Source organism: Hippichthys cyanospilos, chromosome 9 (assembly GCF_059441005.1).
Source record: "Hippichthys cyanospilos isolate Australia breed blue-spotted pipefish chromosome 9, RoL_Hcya_1.0, whole genome shotgun sequence".
NCBI lineage: Eukaryota > Metazoa > Chordata > Actinopteri > Syngnathiformes > Syngnathidae > Hippichthys > Hippichthys cyanospilos.
In genome coordinates this window covers 4,188,729-4,207,107 of record NC_142377.1, presented here as the reverse complement: position 1 = coordinate 4,207,107, position 18,379 = coordinate 4,188,729, and the positions used below count along the sequence as shown (strand labels likewise).

General features: G+C 40.4%; 1 protein-coding gene across 1 annotated transcript; it reads right to left on the bottom strand.

The window, feature by feature from the left end:
- Positions 1-4,314: 4,314 nt before the first annotated feature.
- Positions 4,315-17,269, bottom strand: smarcd1 (SWI/SNF related BAF chromatin remodeling complex subunit D1). Its single transcript, XM_088424456.1, has 13 exons — positions 17,046-17,269; positions 14,329-14,504; positions 14,019-14,061; positions 12,643-12,765; positions 12,411-12,533; positions 12,128-12,244; positions 11,323-11,424; positions 11,075-11,236; positions 8,576-8,673; positions 8,355-8,490; positions 6,920-7,042; positions 5,198-5,299; positions 4,315-5,123 (listed from the first exon to the last, which is right to left on the bottom strand). The coding sequence occupies exons 1-13, from the start codon at positions 17,229-17,231 to the stop codon at positions 5,070-5,072; spliced, it is 1,545 nt and encodes a 514-aa protein (XP_088280582.1). The 5' UTR covers positions 17,232-17,269; the 3' UTR covers positions 4,315-5,069.
- Positions 17,270-18,379: the final 1,110 nt, after the last annotated feature.

Genomic DNA, 18,379 nt, shown 5'->3' with positions numbered 1-18,379 from the left:
CATAGAGTCTGTTTTATTTATTTATTAAAAATGCAATATATATATATATATATATATATATATATATATATATATATATATATATATATATATATATATATATATATATATATATATATATATATATATATATATATATATATATATGTACTCAGACTTGGAGTGTGTATGTTTTCGAAATGACATGAGTATATATGTTTTCGAAATGACATGAGTAAAAGGACATTTACATTTGAAGTAAATAAATGTCTTTTTGTGACATTTTGAACACAAATATAGTCAACATATAGGGAAAAATGTTATATATCTTTGTTTTTGGGGTGCACAATAACTTTTTTCCTTCTAAATACAGTTAACTGATAATTTTCTGTTTCTCCTACCAATAAGCGTCATTTTTTTTGTACACAAAATCAATCTGTGGTCCCAGACTAAGAATAAAACACACAGACACACACACACAGACACAAGCATGAGACAAGGTGGAATCTAAACAGTTCTAATGCATATTAGTACCTATCGTTCCAGTTAAGTTTGTCATGTTTTATCACCCACAATTATGTTTGACATATATTTCACGGTGGGCGGCTGGATGGAAGAGTGGTATAAACGTTCGCCTCACAATTCATGTCCCGAATTCAAATCCAGCTGGCGCCAAGCCTTCCTGTGTGGGTTTTGTATGTTCTCCTCAATTTCTGTTCCACTTAGTTCAAAGGGGGATCACTAAAGCTCATCAAGGGCAATCTGAAGAAGTGGCCATCAGTGAGAGGATTGAAAATCCAGCGGAAAACATATTATTTTTTTAGATCTGCGTTCCTCCACCTTGACCCAAAGTTCTTGGAGCGTACAAATAAGGACATACAGGAGTTAAAAGCGTGAGAGTCGAAATGTTTACTCGGACTTTATCTGGCGCCAGTCCAAGTCTCAATCAGGTGGAGGAATTCTATGAGGTAAGATCACCGTTTCCAAATTGCTTTACTTTTTCCACATTTAATCATCCTACACCCTTATTCCAAATAACATTCATCTCATGCCTAAACATTCGACACACAATACCTCATTACGAAAATGTGAAAACCATTTTTTTGGACATACAGTGATCCCCCCTACTTTATGGTTAATGGGAGCTGTCAACACCCCGCGAAGTCTGAAACCTGCGAAGTAGGGTATCAGTTCCTAGATTTCTATGTACGCCCCAATATAGCCGCAGTAACCATAAACAATCCTTTTTTTTGTATTTTGTGCATATTTTATTTTGTTTCTCCTTTTATTTAACATTACATTATCCTTATTAACATTATTGTACATTCTTTAAATGACTAATATGACTTAGTTTGTTGAGAATTTGTTTTCAGGACTGGTTATCTGCAGCAAGACTCCGGTGAAAGAGTACGCAAGTCATCACGTTGAACTTCACATTTATTTTGGCTCATGTATGGTGTATCATGTAGTATCTGTTGAATAAAAAATCAACAACAATCTTAAAGTCAATCATCTAACATATAAACACTTAATCCATGAATTTACTGTATTTTTGGCCGACATTAGCGGGTTAGCAACAACTAACAACTACGAACTATAAAGTGCAACCTCTACACAAACGAACACATAAACAGAATAAACACTCATCGCTTACTAAACATAGGCAGTATTGTGCATTATCAACATAAATGATAATAAACTATAAATATGAGCTTACGTAAACATTCACTATGTCACCGTAACGAGCTGAATGACGCACAGAGAACGTAAAACCGGAAACGGAAATGCAACGCGACCCGACAAATTAAAGGTATACATTTCAAAATAAGATAAACGTCACAAACTCTAACGCTTGAAGAATTCTTAACATAGTTATTAACTAATATTACTTAGTTATTTGATGAATACAGTACTGTATAATGTACTTTTTTGCTTTTTTCAATTTTTTTTACATTTTTGCACATATTTTTCAATTATTTTTTTATTTTGAAATATTTTTAATTTTTCCCAGAAAATAACGCAAAGTATTGAGACCGATATTTGATATTTGAGACCGCGAAGTAGGAGGGATCACTGTATTTTGAATTGAGTAAAAATCAGTGGTGGCCCGTCAGGGCCAGCAAGGCCTTCTCTGCTGGCCCAACATAACCTGACATCATTATCATAACTATAATGCACTATAATAATAGTAATAACTATAAGGAAAGTCATTTGACTATCATTTTGAATTTATTTTTATTAAATATAGAATAATTTTCATCTACGGTATATAAAATTATTCTACACATTCCGTTCTTTTCATGTCTTATTATATCCAGTTGGTTACGCTCCTGCAGTGTTGTAGTTTGAAGTTGGAATTTTAGAATTCAGCAAACCTGTGTTGCCAGGCAGTATGAAATCTTCCTGCACCCAGCCAGAGGCTTGGGCATTTGCTTCAACAGTTGCAGGCATCTGTGCAAGCACAGATGGATATGTGAGCGGCCCGTATAACTTAATAGACAGCTGAAATAGCCAACTAGGTCATAAGATCGCCATCTAGAAGCCTCACGTTGAACGCGATGGGAGTGGATGCTCACTGCAGGAAGGCGGGTGCATTGCTCAACGAGCAAGCTACGTGGTGTTGGCTTTGGCTGATTGCTTTAAAGGTGTAGCGTAGCTATGAGCTAACCAGTCCCGACTTGGCCATATTTCTGATTGGGCTACCAGGGGTGTGAGCTAACCCTGGCAATAGTTCTACTGGAAATGCCTTTTGTTTGCAAACACTGAATTTGGAACCTTCAAGTGTTTAACCAAGGCAGCAGCGAGACACCAAAGCACGGCTGGACACACGCGCTACGGTGCTTTCAAAAACTTATGGGGACACCCGAGTGGATATACTGTATTGTACATCTCAGTTCGAAGGTAAAGAGAGCTCCTTAATGCGCTACGGTGCTTTTAAAAACTAATGGGGACACCCAAGTTGGCACATTGTACATCTCAGTGCGAAGAGAAAGAGACCTCCATATTGAGAAGGTGAAAAAAAATTTGAGGTATTGAAGACCGCTCGATTGTGACCGTTTGTTTTGGTGAGTGCAAGCATTTTCTTTATTTATAGTTTCATTTTTAGTATGTTTGTATTATTTCATTTGGTTCATATTCAATAGTAAAGATATAAAATTATGTTCTTATATTAAACTGCGATTTGTAATTTGGAATTTTGTGGATATTTTAAATCATTAATTCTTTTAAGTTTTGACAGCATCACGTATAATGAGACATGTTTTAGTTGCTGATGCGGGTTTATTGACGTTTAAATGATCCGGAAAATAGCCTGTGTATCCCAGTAATGCTTACGTGTGCGCATAAGAGGTAGTTATTGGAGAGTCAGACATCACTGAAGGCGTACATGTGAAAGTCACAGGCCGCCACTTAAAATAAACCAAGAACACACATTTACATTGGTATTCGCAGCCTTGTCAATTAAATATAGCCTCAAGTCATTTTGAATACCATGCCAGAATCTTTAGCTCAAGAGAGGGATTTTAAACAGGAGGTCTCCATACATTGCTGCATTCATTTTTTATTCTATCCTGACTAGTCTGCCTGGTCCTGCTGCAGAAAAACATCCTCATAGCATTGTGCTGCCTCCACTTTGCTTCATTGTAGGCATTGTCGGCAACCCACAGCCCTACAGCTGCTTGTGGCTTTTGGTGCCGCCCGAGTGAGTGGATGGAGCGTTTGCAAAAATGTATGAAAATGGAATAAGTTTGGAGCATGTACTTTTTGTTTAACATGGTTTACAAACATGACACAAACATTCTTAACATTTTTCAATGACAAAATGTGCAAGCTAATGCCCAGTGACTCCAAATCTATTAATGTGGGTGGAGGACTCACACTTTCCCTATGAACTGCTGGTAGCTTGACGTGACATCAAGCATACATACACACAACACTCCGTTATGACAAAATTGGAAAGTTAAATTTGACATTTTTAATGTATTAAAAAAAAAACGTTTACAGAAATAGTCTTTGCCATGAAGCTCAACATTGAGCTCAGGTACATCCTTTCTCCACCTATCATCAATCCTAGACAGGATTATCTTGAAGCACAATTTTGGGAAAGGATATGGACAATTTTGTGCTTTTTTGTCGGTCCTAATGAGCACAGTGGTCTCAATTGTTCATAAAACGGAAGGTGTTTGGAGCCACCAGGTCTTTTCCTAAAGCTGGCTGGTCATCTAAAGCAGAGGTCCCCCGACCGCCTGTCCACGGCCCGGTACCGTGGATCAACTAGTTCTGGGTTGCATGGGCCGCACCCGAAATAAAATGAGTCACAAAATGGATGTCAAGAAGTGCCACAAAGATTTAGATATGCTTTATTATGCCATAAGAACATACAGAAAAATAGTTTTGGTCCATTAAAAAGCTTGAAATAATTACTACAGTGTTCAGGCCACACATTTCAAATCAGATTATTTCATCCTCTCAGTTCTTTCAACATATTCGTGGCTTTGCTGCAATTTCATAACTGCGGCTGACTGTCCATAATAGTTTTTTTTTTTTTTTTAATTATAAATACAGCTTCTACTATCTGAGCATCGACAAAGAAGAAAAAAAAACAACTGATGGGATAAAGAGGTACAGCTTGACTTCACATCTGTCTTTCTTCTGCTCAGTATGTACAAAACCTATTTTAGCTAGAGGTACTGCTAAGTAGCTATTTCCTTTATTTCCATTATTTGTACTAGCTAACAAGACAATTAATGAATATTATACATAGCTCATAAAAAAGAATAAATCATGAAAAGAAAAGATAGATCTACATGGCAGCTTGACAAAACAAAACAAAACAAAAAAACACAACAATTGAGTATGGGATCTTCCGAGTTTGTTATAATTTCGAAACCAATGGGCCGAGTGTTAATTTGATTTTTTTATGATGTGATTATTGTGTTCACTTTGGCGTGTTGGGTTGTGAGGAAAGGAATGTTCGGAGGTTAAGAGCGCAAAAAAAACATTAAATGGAAAATGTGTACTCAAAAAAAAAGTTATTAAAAAAAAATATATTTCTACATCCTACATGACCACCTTAGAAACAAATATTTCCTTTAGGTGTTTCTGATTCCCAGCGCCTGCTCTAGTTCCTGTCGCCTCTGCTGCACCTGTGTAGCACAAAAACATATGTTTTCATCTGTTGAATGAATAGTGAGTAGACAGAGAGGACACTAGGGCTTACCTTTGAGTAGAAGTAGCGGCAAACGGCCTCCTGCGCCCACGGCTGGTAGTAGAACTCAGCCCGCCTCTCTTCCTCGGGGTTGCTCACCACATCTGTCATAGTCTGCAGATAAACAAGACCATCCATATTAAAGCACTTTTGTTTTCTGGAAAGCCGAGGGGAAAAAAAAAACATAAAAAAAAAAAAAAAACACAGTCAATATTCTGTGACAGCAACATCCAGTGGTGACAGGTTAAACTGCAGATATGTCACATGCGGTGTAGGAAATGTTATTTGGGGTAATTGCGTGAATGAGCAAGTGAATGTCAATTGCAACAGAAGATGGTCGAAAACAAATGTCCACAAAATTTTGCACCGTGAGGGCTAAACAACATTTCCATCCAGATTGACTGGTCAGTCAGGTGAGAATCTTTATTTTTTGTCATACGGGTGAAAGTTCTCTGAGTCAATCTCAACCTCCTCACTTTTTTAATTGAAAATAATTTCGTAACAACACTTGCTGCTAACAGACCTCCCCTATCTAGCTCATCCTGTTTTAAAATTTAAAAATGCCATCTGTGCGTCAAAACGCGTTTTGTATGTCCCTAGAAAAACGAACCCAGAAGTTTCAAGTTACCGTTTTAACTTACCATTTATAAGACGCACCCATACGTTTACACACAAACAATTTGCATTTGACTCTTGATTTACATGACTTTGTTCTTTAGTATACAGTGATCGCTCGTTTTTCATGGCTACTCGGGACTGGGACCCCCCCCCCCCCCCCCCCCCCACGATAAGTGAAAACCGCAATATAGCCGCACTACTACTACTACTACTACTACTATTTTTTTAAGGATGTAGCAGAAAAGTGGAGAACCCTTACAGCAAGGGCTGCTATCCTGCATGTTTTTGATTTTTCTGTCCTCAAAGACACCCGATTCGTATGATCAGGAAAGTTTTCAAGCTTCTGCTGATCTTGCTGATGAGTTAATCATTTGAATCAGGTGTGCTGGGAGGAGGGAAACATCAAGAACCTTCAGGGTAGCGGCCCTCGAGGATCGAGTTTGGACACGCCTGTCTTGCAGACTCAAACCCAAAACTGTGACGCAGTTTTTTTTAAAATTTTTGCAATGTTCCAATTTGTCTGATTCACCAAGGCAAAGCTGTCAGGTTGTCTTGCAGCGAGTGGGTTCTCGATGACTCAGGTACCACAACAGGGCTGAATGTTAATAACCCCACGCTTGGTCGCTTTTGTGACGAGAAGAGAGCCCCCTCGCATGGCATGCGCTCTTTGAATGCAATCGTGTTTATGTTGTGCCAATACTGTCAAATCTACTTCAATGCAGGAACACCAAAATGCCATTTAACAGTTATAGATTGATCCAACATCTGTATCCCGTGAAGTTAGACTTCATCTTGTAACATAAAAGCCACCTTTTTATTGCGGTTCTGCTTGATCTCTCTCTCTTTTTTTTTTTTAAGTTTGCTGACAAGTAACGAGTTTGAAATTAAAGACGATTCCGCCGACACCAGCAACGTTTTACAAGAACGCTCCAGCAATATAAGATTAGAAAAGATGACTTGCCATTTCAAACAGGTGGACCTGAGCAAGACAAGCTGTGTGAATTGTAATATAAATTCATGATCCATATTATGAAGACCCCAGAGAACTGTTGCAAAAAAAATGACTGCCTCATGTTTTATAATTCCCAGAGAGCACCATTGGATGTGTATACTCACCTTGAGGTCCCTGCATTGTGACTGCAGCCAGTCATTGATGAAGCCCTGAGGGTCTCTTGCAAAACTGAGCATGAACTCCCTCTGGGTCTTCAGGTGATTGATGGTCTCGATGGTTTCATGGATCTGCGAGGATTTTAGGACCGCAGAAACAAAGGATTAGCTTGTGATTCATAGCGCACAATCGCACATTTGATTCTCACTCTGGCAGTGAGAGGAGCCAGCTGGGGTCTGACAGGCAAGGTGAAGATCCATGTAGACCTGTCAAAGCATCGCTTTACTGTATGTTCACCAACAACAATGCTGTCAGGGTGGGGAATGAGGGGTGTGCCGACCAGCAGGAGTCGCTAGACTCAAAAGAAACCACTACAGTCCATTCTAATGACTACTGGCAGGAGGCAGGGGAGAATTGACCTGACTCTCATCAGGAGCACATTTGTGTGAAATTGGTCTCAGCATGCTGGGCACATCTGGAGCTGTAACAAGTGTGTGTTTAATGGAGCCGGGCCTTCATGCCACATTTAAAAAGGCAATGCAGTCTACATTCCACCTGACGCGCAGCGTTATCGTCGCTATTATTGTAAAGCACTTGCTGGACACTTCATTAGGTACGTAGAGTGAAAGCGCTGCAGTAGCTTTAGGAAGGAAATTGGCTCCCGATAAACTGTGGTACATTTCAGAAAGGTTAGTTTTACCACTTCCAATTTTATTGGTTGTTAAAACCAAATTTAGCATTACACTGTTTCTGCAAGTGGATGAAATGTGTTTAACAGAACGTTGCCCACCTTTCGTTCACATGCCCAGTGATCTCTCAGCCCTAGTATTGAGGCTGGACAAGCATGTGTCCCTTTTAGGGCACAAATGTTCTTTTGTTTTACAACAAACAATACACAGTGGATCAGAGCGTGATGAATGGCCACCAACTCAAGCCAAAACCCCAAGCACTACCATGTCTCCCCCCGCCCATTCACCAGAATGCAATGCATGTTTTCTTAAAGGGCGAGGCTCACACTAGGTGTCATTCCCTAATGCGGTGCTTCTCAATTATATTTTGCAAAGCCACCTCTAGGAAAGAGAAAACCTTTTGCAATCCCCCACCCGTCCCCCACCCGACAAGCTTACTATACTATACACACACACATATGTGTGTGTGTGTGTATATATATATATATATATATATATATATATATATATATATATATATATATATATATATATAATATACACACACACACATATGTGTGTGTATATTATATATATATATATATATATATATATATATATATATATATATATATATATATAAATTTTTTGCTTACTTTTCTTCGAGCAAAGACATATCGATAACTTGATGAGGAATTTTTCATCATCTCTAACTTGGGTTGCAGCTACAAAACGCTTGATGGCTAAATAGTGAGGAGGTGGATCAAATAATGACCTTGTTGTCCAAGCCAGCTATTTCCTGTTGACTGGCAGTGGACAGCAGGAAGGAGTTCATCTGAGTCTTCAGCGTGTCATCCACCTCCACATCAATATCGTAGCACGCCGTCTTCTTTTGGTCGTTGGGGTCCACGCTGGTACAATACAGAAGTACCACATTCTGGTCATACATGTATCCGAGTCATTTCATGTGTCGAAATAGAGCTAATGCGACACTACCTGATCACATGATTGATGATGATGGGCTCGGGAGGCATCAGAAGTGCGTGCAAACGCTGCGGAATCTCGGAGAACTTCATCCTCTGGGTCTCGAAGATCTACAAATTGACAAAAAAGAACCTTCAATTTGGTAGGCAACACATATTTTTCTGGGGTTGCCGAGCCCTGATATAGTGATGCATATCAGCTGCCAAAATGTAGCAAGTACTATATATAGTGCACAAATGTGTACAATAATGTAAAAAGAGCTAACATGAGTAACCAATTTAAGTAGCTATTTTTCTGAAGAGCAATAAGGTGTTGATTTAATCACATTTGTTCAATTTAAGCAGTTTTAATTGGAGTTAGTCATTGTGGTTTTTCAGTTTGAACACTGGGTGGCACTCATGTATTGACCTGAAGACAAACTAAAAGCTAACGAAAAATAATTATGATATGAAGAAAAATTTTGGCATTATATAAGTCAACTTAGGCAGTGACTATTGACTCGTGAATTTTTGTGAGTGGATACAAATTACTCTGTTATTGTGAGTAGATCTAACCGCAATATTTATTATCTTTGATAAGTGCCTTACGGTGTAGAATATTCTGTCAAACCCTTTTCCAAGGCTTACTAATTTGTAATTGCGGTTCCAATGCTTACTAGTTAGTAATTGCCTTCTTGCTCTCGTAAATAAGTTTGCTATAGACTAGGGTGGCTCGGTGGCACAGTGAATAGCATGTCCGCCTCACAGGGACCAGAGTTCAAATCCACCTCACTCTGGCTTTTCTGTGTGGAGTTTGCATGTTCTCCCCGAGCCTGTGTGGGTTCTCCCCAGGCACTCCGGCTTCCTCCCACACTCCAAAACATGCATGGCAGGTGAATTGGACATAATAAATGGTCCTTATGCCGCTTTCAGATGGAGTGCGATGAGTGGAGGGTTTTGTATTGTAGCCAATGGAGTTAGCTTGTTGGGCAACGTGATGGTGCGATGCGTGGCGTCGCGCGACAAGCGCGGAGCGTAACTACACGTGACGTGAGAAGTTAAATATTTTTTATTTAGTCAGCCAATCAGCTTCGCAAACGTTCAACGGCTTACACAGGGAGCAAGAATGAGAATTATGGCGGCTGCTTTGCAGTCACCCGGAGCTACCCAACACAGCCAGCTGAGCTTTCAATACCAAAACAGAGCCAAGCAAGAGCACTCGCCTGGCTTGTAGAAAGGCAAAAGGGAGAACTTGGGACAATTTGTACGTGCAGCGTTTGCTTCCTTTTTTAACAGCTGTTGAACCGTAGTGACTGTGCGAAGATAACGATAGTGCAGCACTGACAGCACAGTATTTAGCATGTTACTGGCCACTTGATTGCGACAATGAAACTTATTTATTTTTTTGCAGACGAGTATTGCCGTAAAGCGAGGGACACGCAGTATAAAAAAGAAGAAAAAAGGTGCTGTTAGAGAAAATATTGCCTCTGCCACATCCCGGAAAAGTTCTCAGCTCTCCTTTCGAGAGTCACTGTAAAGTGCAGAGCAAGCTCACGCCCCTCCCCTCGCGTGACACAATTGTGTGAAAAGTGAACTTCATCTTGCCCTCGCGACAAAACGCCTCGCATAGAGCGTAAACGACGCACTCCATCTGAACGCGGCATTTGGTGTTATCGGGTGCATGAATGGTTGTTCGTCTCCGTGTGCCCTGCGATCAGCTGGCAACCGGTTCAGGGTGTCCCCTAACCCTAATGCTCGCCTACTGCCCAAAGCCAGCTGAGATAGGTACCAGCAAGCCTGCGACCCTTGTGAGGATAAGCGGCTCTAGAAAATGGATGGATGGATATATACAAACGCAGTGATTTCGCTCAATTCAAGCTAATGCTGGGACTTTTCATTTTCAGCCACACTTGTTTTATTTCTCCACATAAGAAGTCAACTATGTAGTCAGATCGCTACATCAGTTGAAACTGCGAGTTGTAAAGAACATTCTCAACAAGCATAAATTACAACGCTTGAGGATTTCAAGCATGCATAGCAACCTGATTTACGAGAGCAAGAAGGCGACAAGAGGTAATATAGAACCTCAAAATCCATTTTTTTTCCCCCTCAGGGATAAAACTAATCAGGCAGGCTTCAGTGAAATTCTTTTTTAGTTTACAGAGATGGCATTGAAGCATCGGCGATGTTTAGTCTGAGGAGTTCAGCCTATGGTGGGACTCGCACCCATACAAGGACAAGAGCCACACAAGTGTGCTGCACAACATCAACTATTATGACTATTACAAATGCCAGCTCTTTTGGAGAACGATGTAAGACAGAATAACAGTAAAGTAGCACTGATATTCAGAGATTTCGAGCTCGATTCGATACATTTGCAGAGCTTCTTTAATTTGTCTCTGTATTTTGAGGGGGGTGGGGGGTACATTCTTGCTAGAATGACAAATATTTGGCTTGCTTTGCATGGGATCTTTTTGATATGGGTGATGTGCACCCTCGCTCAAGACAAAGTAAGACAGAAAGGTGCCCCCACCTGCTGCAGGTACTTGTCACAATTGATGAACTCTCGCTCATGGGGGTCCTGCAGTTTGTGAGTCTTGACATACTGCCACAAGGCCTGGATGATGACGGGGCGCGTCTGAGTGTGGATGCCCAGCATGCGCGCCAATCGAGGGTCCAGCTTGAACTGCGGGGGCTAGATTTCATGAAGAGTGGTGCTCGTCGTTAGAATACAGCTTGAAATCACGCTAGTTGCCATTATGTGTCTTTTTTTCTTTTAACCTGGTAGTCCAGCATGAGGAGGACAGTGCAACGAACACCCACATCGCCAGGCCTCTTTACCTGGAATCCATCAGTCTCCTGGGTAGTAGCTGTCCTGTGCCACTAAAATGGTGCAAAGACAACATTTAAAAAACAAATCAACCAATAAATAAAAAAATCTCTCTCTTGCGCTAAAATCAAAGCGTGAAGTTGCGAGGGATCACTGTATGTATATCCATCCCCCCCCCCGTGTGTGTGTGTTTGAGACCGATTAACCCCAGATAAAGTTCAAATGTGTGATTCTTGTCATTTTGTTTTTGCTTTCTGGCGGAACCTTAAAGGTTTCACGCTAACACTGACTCCTATTTTAAACCGTTCATAATTCCTTCCAACTTGAATAAGGCCCATGTTGGCTGCAGAAATTAGTTTAATGTATAATTGCAATAATATGTTTCAATTTGACTTTTAAAACAGGCTCGCACACACAGGCGGGATTATCTTCCCCGTTGGTTATGACTGACCCACTTGTGGCTGATGCACTCCCTGCCACCTGTGCCCCACACAAAATATGTGAAAGGAAAACGAAAGCTCTCTGTAGTAATTCAAATTTTTTTCCTTAGTATTAAAAACATGTTACGGCTGTACCTAGTTAGTGTTCAGTGATCTCTGTAATACTTAATAGCAGTGTTTTCAGATAAAAAAAAAAAAAAACTAAACGCTTATTCAGTTTTGCGTTTCAATGTTTGGTTGTGCCGCAAAATACTACAAATTTTGATTGCAATGCAAAAGTCCTTATTTTGAGCCTTGCTATAGAAAGCATTCTTACTTCCACAAGGTGATTATCAGGACCATAAAGGTCCTTGTCCAATTCGATCACCAGAGATTTGAAGAAGGAAGAGAACTTTCTTTTCTGCTTGGTGGCTTCATACTTGGATACGGCCGTCTGGAAAAAATAATTGTGAAGTGTTACTCAAAAGGTGGAAGGGGAAAAAAATAAAGGACAAAACAAAAAAGTACTGAAACGTTGACAAAATGGGTTGCAATGGAAAAAATTGAAACTGAACCAACAATGCTGCTTATACAGAGTTCTGTTGTAACCACACACTTACATCTTCCAGTAGACGACCCTCCACACGGAGTTCCCATGATGCAACTGTCCCCTCGCCATCCTCAGCGTCAGGCTTGGCTGGATTGAAGGTGTTTGATATGAAGATACGAAGCTTTCTCTTTTGCTGAAAGAAAGAACGGTGAGAAGAAACTTAAATGTTATTAACATATGAGAAATAATGCTGTTTTGATCAACAAATATTAGTTAAACGGAATTGAAAACTAAAATCAAACCTTAATGGGCCTCTTGAGGGCCTCCTGGATGTCCAGTCTTTTGCGCATGATGGTCTGGTCTAGCTTTCTCTCAAAGGCCAGTAGATCCATGTAAGCCTGAGACTCTGGGACCAGTTCCCTGATCTGAGACAAGGCCAGAATGTGAGCATTAACAAAATTGAACAGATTTTTGAAACACAACTCCCCTTTATGATTAAAGTTGGCAAAGCCCTTGTCAGATGTCTATAAAATTGCGTCATTGTGTGGTGTGGGGTATGTTAAGAGAGATTTTCCCTCCCTGGTCAACACATAATACGCATCAAATGCAAGCATTAAACCAAATCAACATTACAAATTCACCCATTAAATTGGTTTTTCATTTTTAAAACCTAACACCATAAAATAATTGCCACAGCATACATTTTCATTATATCCATATGGAGAGGCCATCCTCACACTACACTGTAGCAACTGTATTGTGAACAATTGTACTCTGTGAAACAATGCTGTTTCCTGATATATTAATTCTATTTACTGTTCATATTTATTTAATATGCAAATCGGATCATTGCTCCCAATTTCACTGTATACGAGCGATACAATTCCAACAACACGTTCTATTTTATTCTAAACAGATGAGTGACATGTGCATCAACGAATGGGAGTGTAATTGGCTTTTGTGTGCTGCTGGCTGATTACTCGCTAACCGTTAGCCAATCTTCAAGTTAAATGTCTGGGTGCCAGTTGTTTCAGCAGCTGTATTTATGCGCCTCTTTCAGCATGACAATTAGGTCCAGCTAGTAATATTTACATTACCTTGTGTCAGACCGTACATGATGTGCTCTACTTTGCAGTAGACACACTGCACTTTGTTATCACATCTGAAGTGTGAAATGATTCCAAACTTGGTACATTCGTTTTTTTTTTTTAAACACAAGCTTTTTCTGCTGTCTTGCCACCATCATGCCAACTTAATTCTATACATATATTTTTTATACATGTGCATCTGCATTCACAAAATTGGATAATAGCTGACTGTAAAGCTTTGAGGCAGAGATATTACTTGAACCTGATTGATTTGAATAATAGCTGACTGTAAAAGCTTTGAGGCAGAGATATCACTTGAACCTAATTGATTTTCGTAATTTTTGCAGCGCAGTTGAACTAACATTAAGTCAATTCTAGTTCTGGTGAATCATGTATACGACGCTCGTAAGTCAGATCTAGTTTAGGAAAATGGTTGTGTGTGTGGTATGGCAGTAATTTACATTACACGCAGGAAACACAGATGCCATTTTTTCCCCTCACGTTGTGTGCATCTACCCCCCGTGTTAGGGTGTAAAAATTAGTCGTGTGTGTGACCCACAGACACAGTGTTACATCATGCTACAACTCACCCTTTGAGGTAGAATTTTATCAGCCATCTTCTTCTTCTTTGTACTGTACAAAAGAAATTCAAATCAGGCAAAGAAGCGGTTAGTTTTTAGTTCATCTTGACAAAGAAAAATGTCATGCTATTAGGACTAAACAACAGCAGCTACTTTCACTTTGAAGTGTGGCGTTTTCCAAGTTAAGCAGTGCAATTTGTGCAACAGTATTGATCAGTGCTGACTGAAGTTGATGCTGATGTCATCTGATCCCACCATTAAAAGCCAGCTTTTTAATTAAACCATGCATCTGCCTCTAAAGGTATCGATCGCCTCTTACTGTTGGTTGCGGCTCTGCTGCTGAACTTGCTGGATCTGCTGTGGGGCGGGCCTTTTGCGTGACGGGTCCATCACGCCGGGCATCCCTGGACGGGACACGGGGCTGCCGCCGTAGCCCGGTGGGCCCATGGCAGGTCCCTGTGGAGTCATACGGCTAGATGGCGGCATGCCTGGTCTCTGCATTGGGCAAAAAGTTAAACATAAAAAGGCTAAGGGGGACAAAATAACACAGCGGTTACTGAATTGGCAACTTAAAACAAATGCGGGCACATGGCCTTAGTGTAAATGATCCAGTGTGATTACAACTTGCGGTACACTGGTAGCATTTCAGCACATCATAAAACATGAGTTGGAATTTATAAAGTATCGATTTGGATAAGTACAAAGACATTTCTAGTAGACGCTGGAATTAATAATGGTCTAGAAGTAACCTGACAACAATAAAGACAACAACCGTCACTCACCAAGCCGTGCGCCAAGAACTCAAAAAGCCGACTTCTGGTGTCGGAGAGCATGGGTGAAGCAGTTGAATGTGGCGGCCGATGATTTGAGAAATCACGAAAACGGGAAGGTGGCGTTTTGAGTGAACAATAACGGCTTATCGGGATGAGCCGCCTTTTTCTCTACACACAGAGACCGCCCACGCTGCACCGCACGCACGCACATCAGTGCGGCCTTGAAGTACACGAGAATAAGCGAGTTCTATGCTATTCAGTGCACAAACGCCGGCTGCTGGGATGAATGAAAGCAGTCAAGGATTCTCGGGGAAGGGAAAAAGACAACATCTTTTCACTAGGGTCTCTTGTCGCTAAGCAACTTACACTCTTGGCAATTGTAGACAACCGATAAAATATTTCCATTATGTTTTTAAAAACAGGTGTATCCTTGCGGAAGACAATACAATGGTGGATATTTGCTAAGCAGAAAGTTATAAGTATAAAGAATTACCTTAGGAAACTGACTGGAAAATGTAACGGGTTGAAACAATTACCCGAACTACTTCAATAATTTGATTACAAAAAAAGTCGGTAGTTGTGAAATTTGTTTTTGAAACAATATACAAAGGACTATGAAGTAGAGATGGAACTAATGATTCATTTAACCTGCTGATTTAATTTTATCCCTTGATCCCATTTAAACAAATGAACAGTGTGCATACTGCATAAATATATATTCTGACTCATTTAATTGTTTGGTCTTGAACAAGTCAGAGAATTAGTAAAAGTGTTGATCATTGTTTTCCTGAGTAAAAACAAAATGATCGTATATGTCTTCTAAACAAAAATAATTGTTCTGGTTTCACTGAGATTATTCTATGGACAAAAAAAAAGAAAAGAAAAAAAAAACAAAAAACAAACAAACAACAAAACACTAGAAAGCTACTTTCAGGCAAAACCGGGCACCAAGCCCGAATTCACAATTTTTTCTTAGACTACACAAATCGGCAATTTAGGTTCACATGCATTTGCTTTTTTTTTTTTTTTAAATTAAAAAGGCCCGACCATGAAAAGTCAACTTTTTGGCACTTTTCACCATGTTTCAATGTTGACTTCTCACGCTAAACACCCTGAAGCGTTGTTTTCCTTCATTGATGGATCTCGAAGCATTGCTACCTTACCAGCCCTGCCCGTGCAGTTGAAAATGGCTTGAAGCGTGCTTTTGGCGACAGAAGCAATTTGTACCTCCCCTACACCACCCCATACCGCCTGCACGAGAGAAAAATACACGCCAACCTTATCCACGCCTTTTACTTTCATTTTGGTTCCGGAGTTGAAGAGGAGAGATTTTGCACCGAGTCCGCCAAGTAAACAACCACGTTTCATTTAGTAGTTAACGTTTTACAGTAGAAATAGCCGGATAATTAACATCAGTATTACATTGAAGAGTTTTAATGTTATATGTATAGTATTATTACACCTCACAATGAAGTTCTTGTTCCGTTCACTTCCGAGAGTAGCAGACTACATTTAATGTTTGAGCAATAACGAAATAGCAAAAAAAACAACAACAGAAACAATGGTGCCAATAATATGGTGCAAATATCATGTAGTGCAAAATATTATTTTGCGTGTAGTAAAAGGCAGATTAGATGATGATTCACCCGCGGGCAGAACGATTGTTATGACTACTGGGTTGCCGCAACTGTGGTAAAGGCCATGTCCTGGTAAGACCAACGGGAGGGAGATTTAAACACTTGGTAGAAAGCTTTCCAAGTCGAGTGAGAAGTGCAGCAACATCCACATTAGCTAGCTGCATCTTGCACGCGCCATTCATTTATTAAATAGGGGGAAAATACTATTGAGGCTCATGGTTCACCATTTAAAATAGAGTTACAATCCCGAGGGATTGAAACGTCAGTTTGACTCGGAAAAACGATTTAATCGGCCACGATTATAAGTAAATTCCTGCCACGGCGACCAGCTACCTACGCTAACGTGCTAAGCTAAGCTACACGGCTAATGGACTTGAATCCTAACAGTGAAGAATAAATACTGTAATTAAAAGAACGTTGTCAACGGAGTTGTTTAACTGATAACTAGATTTAAGTAACTGGGAGCAATAGATCTTTTCAGTTGAGGCTGATTGGTGGTTTATAACCTGTGGCGGGCAACCACAACGCGGCGAATGGTTAGCTGGCCGTGACAAAGCGCTGGTAAGGAGGCTTTGTTCTAGCGGACGAGCTACGCGTCACCAAGCACAGATGGAAAGATAGCTCACCGGGTACCCAGGCCCAGGCATTGGGGAGCGATACATGTGGTTCTGCGAGGCCGGCGACGGTCCGATCCTTCCAGACGGAGTACCGGGGCCCATGCCTGGCCCCGCGCCCGGTACAGGGGGCCCGGGACCCATTACGCCGCCTCCGCTACCAGTGGGTGCAGACTGAAAGCCCCCTCTGGCCGCCATCTCCTCACCGACAGTGTGGCCGGCTGTAGAGCAAGGCACTGAAATATCGCGAGAGCGAGCGAGAATTGAGGTTTCAGATAGTTATAGCGCCTTGGATGGAGCTTTGCGGTACTGCAAAAACTCAACGTTGAACCTCCACGGTGAACGAGACCTCTTATATCTTGTCGGACCATAATCTTTATCTCTTATCCGTCTTGCTTACTGGCACCTGCCTTCCTTCCTTCACGCATCTGCTCTTATTCATGTATCTTTCCTTCCATTGTTTAACTTTTTTGTCTTCCTTCTTTAATTCCCTTTGTTTTTCTAGCACACCTTTAATTCATGCATCCTTAAACCCTTCTGCCATGTTACACTTATATTTATACATATTTATATTTATACATTTATGTTTTTCGTCTAACATTCCTTCCTGCTTACTTTCCTTCCCTTTTTATTCATGCGTCCTTACATCTGTCTGTTTAAACCCACCTTTCTGTTTTGAATCCTTCCTTTCATTCCGTGATACATTTCTGCTATTTTTCCATATAAGAATTAGTTGTTCTTCTTTCCTCCATTCCACCTTACCCTCTTTATCTTTATCCTTTCTTTCTTCCTGCCTTCCTTCTTAGCTTTTTACTATTTTCCTCTCAATAATATCACTTTAGATCAATGTTGTTTTTCCTAGCTCAGTAATTCAAATGGATTATAGTTTGATGTTTAATAAATCAATCTGTAGCCACTCGAAAACTGGTGTATAACATGCACAATGAGATTCGTCCGGTGAGCTTTGTGATGCATATTAAGCAATCTGCTCATATGAAATGTAGTGTGAAAAATCATACAAAACATTGATTAACGCCCTCATTTTAGTTTCTAATCTTGTCGCCTGCATGTTAGGACCACAAAATGCAAGCATTTAATGACATGTGGAGCCGTTTTATATTGAATCGACATCTCCTTGCTGAGAGGCTAGGCCTCAATGCTATTGCCTTCTCATAAGTGTTTTGGTGGCAATTACTTCTTGTTAAAGAAAGCTGTTAAAATAAGTCTGGCTTCTCTGTGTTTAACTCCAGAGTTGTTAGCACATCCGCCTCACAAATCAGAGTCCCGAGTACAATTCCAGCTCGGGCCGACCTCCCTGTGTGGAGTTTGCATGTTCTCCCTGTGCC

Coding starts and splice junctions, on each gene's coding strand:
- smarcd1 (XM_088424456.1), bottom strand. CDS start 17,231: ATGGCGGCCAGAGGGGGCTTTCAGTCTGCACCCACTGGTAGCGGAGGC. Junction 12,766..14,018: donor ATAAAATTCTACCTCAAAGG/GTGAGTTGTAGC, acceptor GCCTTGTCTCAG/ATCAGGGAACTGGTCCCAGA. Junction 8,491..8,575: donor ATCATCAATCATGTGATCAG/GTAGTGTCGCAT, acceptor GTATTGTACCAG/CGTGGACCCCAACGACCAAA.